This window comes from Oryza sativa, chromosome 1 (genome assembly GCF_034140825.1).
Source record: "Oryza sativa Japonica Group chromosome 1, ASM3414082v1".
Classification (NCBI taxonomy): Eukaryota; Viridiplantae; Streptophyta; class Magnoliopsida; order Poales; family Poaceae; genus Oryza; species Oryza sativa.
In genome coordinates, this window is record NC_089035.1 from 20333103 (window position 1) to 20341836 (window position 8734).

The 8734-nt window shown below is 48.6% G+C and overlaps 1 protein-coding gene across 1 annotated transcript; it reads right to left on the reverse strand.

Moving 5' to 3' along the window:
• Positions 1 to 6308: 6308 nt before the first annotated feature.
• LOC136355366 (uncharacterized) lies at positions 6309 to 8474 on the reverse strand. Its single transcript, XM_066307874.1, has 3 exons — positions 7746 to 8474; positions 7397 to 7655; positions 6309 to 6502 (listed from the first exon to the last, which is right to left on the reverse strand). The coding sequence occupies exons 1-3, from the start codon at positions 8472 to 8474 to the stop codon at positions 6309 to 6311; spliced, it is 1182 nt and encodes a 393-aa protein (XP_066163971.1).
• Between the last annotated feature and the right edge of the window lie 260 nt (positions 8475 to 8734).

The following is an 8734-nucleotide window of genomic DNA, read 5'->3' on the forward strand; positions in this document are numbered from 1 at the left end:
TATTATCGATATAATAAAGATGTGTCTTTTATATCATGTTTGTATGGTGTACCCCGGCTTTTCCTGGGACGGGGATTAATACACTAGCGTTCGGGAAAAGGCAATTTTCCCGGTCGCGACAGCAACTACCCTACCCATGATTTGGAGTTAGCCGCGGTGGTTCATGCTCTAAAAATCTAGCGGCACTATCTCATTGGGAATCGCTGTGAAATATATACTGATCATAAGAGTTTGAAATACATCTTCACCCAGTCGGATCTGAATCTTCGGCAGAGGAGATGGTTAGAACTCATCAAGGATTATGATGTGGGAATTCACTATCATCCTGGTAAGGCCAACGTGGTCGCCGACGCTCTAAGTCGAAAGAGCCATTGCAACACTCTTAACGTCCGTGGCATTCCACCCGAACTTAACCAACAGATGGAAGCCCTGAATCTAAGCATAGTGGGTCGTGGATTCTTGGCTGCGTTGGAAGCCAAGCCCACCTTACTCGATCAAATCCGCGAGGCTCAGAAGAACGACCCGGACATGCATGGACTCCTCAAGAATATGAAACAGGGTAAAGCCGCTAGTTTCACAGAGGATGAACACGGAACCCTATGGAACGGAAATCGGGTATGCGTTCCAGATAACAGAGAACTTAAACAGCTGATACTTCAGGAAGCTCACGAAAGTCCTTATTCCATCCACCCTGGCAGTATGAAGATGTACTTAGACTTGAAGGAGAAATAATGGTGGGTTAGTATGAAGCGGGAAATTGCAGAGTTCGTGGCCCTTTGTGATGTGTGCCAGCGTGTCAAGGCAGAGCACCAACGACCGGCCGGACTTCTCCAACCTCTCCAAGTACCAGAATGGAAATGGGATGAAATTGGGATGGATTTCATCACCGGACTTCCAAGAACCCAAGGTGGATACGATTCTATATGGGTAGTTGTGGATCGATTAACCAAGGTAGCTCGATTTATTCCTGTGAAGACCACCTATGGAGGGAACAAACTAGCCGAGCTCTACTTCGCTAGGATCGTGAGTCTCCATGGCGTTCCCAAGAAAATCGTATCTGATAGGGGAAGCCAATTCACCTCTCACTTTTGGAAGAAGCTCCAAGAAGAGCTGGGTACCCGATTAAATTTCAGCACCGCGTATCACCCGCAGACAGATGGACAGACCGAGCGTCTAAATCAGATCCTAGAAGATATGCTTCGCGCATGTGTCCTAGATTTCGGGAAGACCTGGGATAAGAGTCTCCCCTATGCCGAGTTCTCCTACAATAACAGCTACCAAGCCAGCATACAAATGGCACCCTATGAAGCGTTGTATGGACGCAAATGCCGGACACCGCTATTGTGGGACCAAGTTGGGGAAAGCCAAGTGTTCAGGACTGATATCCTGAGAGAAGCTGAAGCTAAAGTCAGAACCATTCGGGATAATCTAAAGGTGGCCCAGTCTCGGCAGAAGAGTTATGCAGACAACCGACGCCGTGACCTAGAATTCGCAGTGGATGACTTTGTGTATCTTCGGGTCACGCCCTTGCGAGGTGTACACAGGTTTCAGACAAAGGGGAAGCTCGCACCTCGGTATGTGGGTCCTTTCCGTATCATTTCTCGGCGCGGAGAAGTCGCTTACCAGTTGGAGCTGCCCGCCTCCTTGGGCAACGTGCATGATGTGTTCCATGTGTCGCAACTCAAGAAATGTCTTCGGGTGCCGTCCGAGCAGACTGACCCAGAGCAAATTGAAGTTCGCGAAGACTTGACCTACGTGGAGAGGCCAGTGAAAATCCTGGACACCATGGAGCGCAGGACCAGGAACCGGGTAATCCGTTTTTGCAAGGTCCAATGGAGCAACCACGCCGAGGAAGAAGCTACCTGGGAGCGTGAAGACGAGCTGAAGGCAGCCCATCCCGATCTCTTCGCCAGTTCTTCCGAATCTCGGGGTCGAGATTCCGTTTAAGGGGGGTAGGTTTGTCGCGTCCCAAAACGACTCTAAAATACATCCCCGAAATTATGCCTAGAATAATTAAAATCCGTGTGAAAGCCTCCAACAATTAAAATGTGCAAAGTTAAAAGTCAAATAAGGCTTGGAGGATTTTTGTATATTTCCTAAAAGCCTAAAATGCGTAAATAAATTTTAGTGGAATTTTCAGAGCACAAATAATAATTAAGAAGAAATAAACAAGGTTAAAAAGGTTTTATAAAAAGAAAAACCCTAAAAAGTCCTTTTCCCCCACCTCCCCCTCTTGGGCCGGCTCGGCCCATCTCTCTCCCTCTCTCTCCTCTCCCCCGCGGCCCATTCGGCCTCCTCCCCGCGCGCGTGCCGCTGACGGGCGGGCCCGCCCGCCACCCTCGCTGACGGGTGGGGCCCACCCGTCATCCCCTTCCTCCCGCCGCTCCCGCCGCCTCGCCCGTGCCCTAGCGCCGCCGCCGCCGCGAATCCCGCCGCCTCCCGCCGTCCACGCGCGCAATAAAGTGGGGGGAAATATTCCCCGTGATTCCCTCCCTCTTTCCACCCATTTTTCCCTCCCTCTCTCCCTCGGATTCGTTTGGAAACCTCTCCCCTAACCTTGCCGGCGCCATCAATGGCGACCGGATCTTCCGCGCCCGTTTCCCCCTCGTCCGGCAGCTCCCTCCCCCTCCCAATCCTATATAAACCTTCCCCGTGCCTCCCTCCACCGTTTCCGCCACTCGCCGCCCTCTCTCCCCGTCGGAATCGAGCTCGCGCCGTCGCTCTCTCTCTCTGCCGTCACCGCCGAGCTCCGGTCCGCCGCTGTCGTCGCTGTCACGACCGGAAATAACCCAACGGGCGTTCCTTACGTGAGTGCATTATTCCTTGTCCCAGGAGGCAAGGTACACCAAAAGTTGAGACAGTTCAGAGTTCAACAAGCGGAAGCGTAAATAGTTAATTTATTACATGGGCAGCGAAGGCCCAGCACACACAAAGACAAACGAGAAACAGCGGAAGACTAGGGCGACGACCACAGGCGCTTGACGGCAGGCACGAGCTAGACACCAAAACCTTCATCTTCCAGAGACTCCTCTTCTGGGTTTGGGAAAAAAATTGAGCAAGACTGAGTACAACCACCGTACTCAACAAGACACACCCACAAGTGCATAATAAATGCAAGGGAGTACAAGGGAGTTATAATATAAAGGGTTAGGGTTGCAGTAAATAGCATTTAAAGATACTTAGTTGCTCAAAGCTATTTTGTAAACACGATTCTAGAACTATACAATATTATTTATCAAGGCCGTGAACCCACACGAACCTGCCTTAACCCAAGGCCTACGATGATTCAGACCGAACCGGTAACCCGACCCTGGGTCCCAGCTCGTCCCAAGCCAACCCAGGCCAACCATTCCACATTTTAGTTGTTAAGCAGGTTTTAAGAATTAAAACACTAACTTGGGTACATTGCTCGGCTTGCCCATAACCGAGGGCGCGGCTATTCGAATAGATTATACTCTGACCAGAGGTGTACATCTTTACCCACAAGACACATCTTCCTCACGTGCAACCACGTGCCACATACCACCACGGTATACAGACGGAAGACGTGACATAGTTTCCAACCCATCCTAGCCATAGACAAGAGTACCGACCCAATCCCACCTACGGCCGGAACCCCCGGGACAGGTAGGCAGGACTGAGCCCCTAGCAGCAGGACACCGGCCCTGTGCCATGACATCTCGACTACCGGGCCGCAGCTCGTGTAGCCTTCATTTGCCATGGAGATGTCCATCGACCCCCGACTTCGTCCATCTCCATCCGTGTACTTTTGTTTATAACCAGACTGAGCCACAAACTAAGCCTTACCCACTAGACATGTGGAAGTACGGTAGTGCTTTGCAACAGAGGCCCGAAGACCGGTCCTTATATGGCCGAGGTGCTACTATCAAAACCATGCACCCCGAGCCCAGCCTAAAACCATTTTTGGGGATTTTGAATAGAGGGGGCGGTGTGAATCCAATTCCACAATACTCCAACAATTCCAAAGTGTCCAGGTGGTATGAATATCCCAAAGTCTAGAGTTGTAAAACCGCCTAATGTTACCTAATTAAATAGCGAAGCATCTACCTAAAATCATACTAGTGGTACCATGAGTAGAGTGTCCACTAGTTGGGGTTTTGTTTATTCTAGGGTGAACAAGGAAATAATAACAATAACAATAATAAGGTCATAACAAAGGTAAATAGGCATGGCTAGATAAAACAGTGATAACACGGGAATTTAAATAAAGCGATAATGCAATAATTTTAAAGCAACATAATTTTATAAACTGGGATTCAATATGTTCAAGGATGATGTGACTTGCCTTGCTCGCTTTCCCAAACGCCGGCTTCAACTTCCACGAAGAGCGGATCTTCCGAAGCTGCAGCGTCTACACGACCAACGGAAAAGAAAAGGCTTTTACTCTAATAAACTCCATATAACAAGCAGAAACAAAGCACAAAAATGGGTTCTTGACTTCTTAAGGAAAAATTAGAGACTTGAACGGTCCAATTCCGAATTCAAATGGCCAAGTTATGGCCATTTGAAGTTTATATGCTCTTTAAATGAATATTTGCGAATTTCTTCATTTAAATTTTAATTTAAAATGGATTTATTGCGTCAGCCGAGGGGAGGGGCGCGCGGACCGGGTCCACGGGGGTGGGGCCCACGCGGCAGCCCCATGGCCCACGGTGGACCGGGCGCACCCGGGCTCACACCGGCCGGCGCCGTGGGTCCCACGCGTCAGCCGCACCCGAGGGCGCGGGCTGCTGACAGCCGGGCCCCACGCGGCAGCCGCGGGGCGCGCCCGAAGGCGGCCACGCCGGCACAGCCGACAGGAGGCGGCGCGCCCGCGCCCCTATGGTCGCCGGCGGCGGCCATAGGCACGGCGGAGCGGCGGCCGAGAGAGGGGAAGGGAAGGGGGAAAAGAAGCGGCGGTCCACGGCTCACCCCGGGCACGATCTTCTTAGGAACGCCATGCAAACACACAAACCTGGCCATATATAATTCTGCCAAATGACTTCCGGAATAGGTGGTCCTTACCGGGATGAAATGAGCCACTTTGGTAAGTCTATCGACTATCACCCAAATAGAGTCATGACCCGATGACGTTCTGGGTAGACCAGTGATGAAATCCATACCGATTTCCTCCCACTTCCATTCTGGTATCTTCAAAGGTTGTAGCAGACCTGCGGGTTTCTGATGTTCTGCCTTGACTCGCTGACAAACATCACATACTGCTACATATTCCGCGATCTCGCGCTTCATACTTGCCCACCAAAATCTTTCCTTAAGATCCTGGTACATCTTAGTACTGCCAGGGTGAATGGAGTATAAAGCATCATGGGCTTCCTTCAGAATTGCATCTTTCAAATCTTTGTTGTCTAGGACACAGATCCTCTCACCCACCCATACAGTTCCTTGCTCATCTTCCAAGAAACCGATAGCTTTACCCCTTCTCATATTCTTCTTGATCTCATGAATGTCAGGATCATTGATTTGAGCTTCTCTAACTTGATCGATGAGAGTAGGCTTCGCTTCCAAAGCTGCAACAAAGCCTCTACTGACAATCCCCAGATTTAATCTTTCAAATTCCTTGCACAATTCCAATGGCAACTGTCGCCCTTCCATAGCATTACAGTAGCCTTTCCTGCTAAGGGCATCCGCTACGACATTAGCTTTTCCCAGGTGATAATGAATTCCCAGGTCATAATCCTTAATCAGTTCCAACCATCTCCGCTGTCTCATGTTCAGATCCGGCTGGGTAAAGATATACTTCAAACTTTTTTTGTGATCCGTATACACTTCTGTACGAGTACCGAAAAGATAGTGACGCCAAATCTTCAACTTATGAACCACTGCAGCTAACTCAAGGTCATGAGTAAGGTAGTTCTTCTCATGTGAACGTAAATGACGAGATGCATAGGCAATCACCTTCCCATTTGCATCAGAAAACAACCTAACCCAAGCTTGGATGCATCGCAATACACTTGGAAATCCTTCTTTCGAACAGGCAAAATCAAAATGGGAGCTGATATTAAGCGACTTTTCAACTCTTGAAAACTCTGCTCGCACTCTTCTGACCACTTGTAGTTCACATCTTTCTGAAGCAGTCGTGTCATAGGCTTGGCAATCTTGGAAAAATTCTCTATGAACCTCCGATAATAACCTGCGAGACCTAGGAAACTGCGAATCTCTGAAACTGTCTTCGGTTGTTTCCAATTGGTTACGGATTCCACATTGCTAGGATCAACGGCAACTCCTCCTGCTGAGATGACGTGACCAAGGAACTTCACTTCAGACAACCATAATTCACATTTGCTAAACTAGGCATACAACTGATGTTCTCGCAGCTTCTCAAGTGCAAGGCGAAGATGTTCTTCATGCTCTTCTTTAGTTCGGGAATAAATGAGAATGTCATCAATAAAGACAACCACGAACTTATCCAAATATTCCATGAACACCTTGTTCATCAAGTTCATGAAGAAAGCGGGGGCATTGGTAAGTCCAAACGACATAACTGTACATTCAAACAACCCATACCGTGTGGTAAAAGCTGTCTTAGGTATATCTTCCTCTTTAATCCTCAACTGGTGATACCCTGATCGAAGATCTATCTTGGAGAAAACGGTGGCACCTTTAAGTTGATCAAACAAATCATCAATTCGGGGCAGCGGATACTTATTCTTGATAGTCACATCATTAAGTGCACGATAGTCCACACACATCCTCTGGGTATGGTCTTTCTTTTCCACAAAGATAACAGGAGCTCCCCATGGAGATGAACTTGGTCTGATGTATCCTTTCTGAAGCAAATCATCTACTTGCCTTTTGACTTCTGCTAATTCATTGGCTGCCATTCTATAGGGTCGTTTATGGATCGGAGTTGTTCCTGGTACCAGATCTATTCTGAATTATATATCCCTTTTAGGCGGCATACCAGGTAAATCATCAGGGAACACATCAGGATACTCCCGTACTATAGGAATCTCTTCCAACGTTATTTGGTTCAGGCTTGACCTTAGAGGTTCAGAGGGCAATGCATGAACAGTTACAACTTGACCATCATTGCTGGTAAGAGTCACTTTTCTATTAGCACAATCTATCACACCTTTATATCTGGCTAACCAGTCCATCCCTAGGATGACATCAAGATCTTTGGATTCTAACAGAATGAGGTTGGCCAGAAATGACACACCTTGAATCTCTATTCTGACAGAGGGGCTACGTTGTGACGAGAGTGCTTGGTTACTTGGGGTACTAACCATTAAAGGACGTCTAAGCTCTTCTACTTCCATCCCATGATTTCCCGCAAAACTCATAGATAAAAATGAATGTGTAGCACCAGAATCGAAAAGCACTGTTGCAGGAACTGAGTTAACAGGGAACGTATCCAAAATCACATCTAGAGCACCTTGAGCTTCTGCAGCAGCAACATGGTTGACACGAGCCTTGGCTGCTGGTGCGGAGGAGTTGTTCTGAGCAGGGACAACCTTCGCGCAACGGGGCTTCGGACACTTGTCAGCATAATGTCCTGGGTCTCCACAGTTGAAGCACACCCCGGGCTTGCTGCCTTGCTCCCTCTTGGCGGGCTGTTGCTGTGACGGAGCTGCAACAGGGCGTGGAGCTTGATTGCGGTTGTTGTTGCCCGCGTTGTTGTTGAAGAACTGACGCTGCGGACGGACAGCATATGAAGAACCTCCCTGTGGCATGGACTAGGGTCCCAAAGTAAGGCGTGGCCTCTGACTATTCCCCTGCTGTGCCTTGAAGTGAGCAATCCGGCGTTTCTTTTGCTCCATGCGGTTGTATTTGTCCTCCTGACGAATTGCCTTATCCACTAACTTCTGGAAATCATGATAATCTCCAGTCATGAGTGGGTAGGAAAGCTCATCATTTAGTCCTTCTAAGAACTTCTCCTGGCGCTCTTCATCAGTGCGCACATCCTCCGGAGCATAACGAGCCAGACGATTGAACTCATGCAGATACTCAGTGACAGTGCAAGAACCCTGTGTGAGCGACCTGAACTCCTTCTTCTTGAGAGACACCACTCCCGATGGTATGTGCGTCTTCCGGAAAGCAGCGGTGAACTCAAGCCAAGAGATAGATTCAACAGTAGTCCTGTTAGGGCGGAAGTGATCCCACCACTCCGAAGCAAGGCCATGCAGCTGGTGTGAAGCAAACGAGACCTTCTCTTGATCAGTGCATTGGAGCAAATCCAACTTCTTCTCTATGGCGTGCAGCCAATCACCAGCTTCAACAGGATTAGTGGTGCTAGAGAAAATAGGCGGCCTCACGCGAAGAAACTCTGCCATCTTGTTCCGGGGTGGGGCATGGTTCTTCCCTTGGTTCTGCTGGTTTTGGAGTTGTTGCATCATCAAATTCATCAACTGTGCCTGTTGGGCCAAAACCTGAGCGAGCGTGGGATTCTCTGCGTTGTTGTTATTGTTGTTATTGTTGTTGGGGCCATTCCCGTTGCTGCGAGTGAGCACCATCTGACATAGACCAGAGCACAAGAAGAGAAACAGGGGGAAACTACTTAGGACAGGGAATTAATTTTATTAACTTAACTTTTATTGATCTTAACTGAGTTTCATTATTACAAAACTGAAGATTCTCACACCACTAAACTCACCAACTTCCTAACACTCGAAAGCAAACAAAGGCATGCATTTACATCCCACCCACGATGTAAACTCATGCGAGACCCACACACACAACCAAACTTAAGCAAGCAAACTAACACAACGATCTA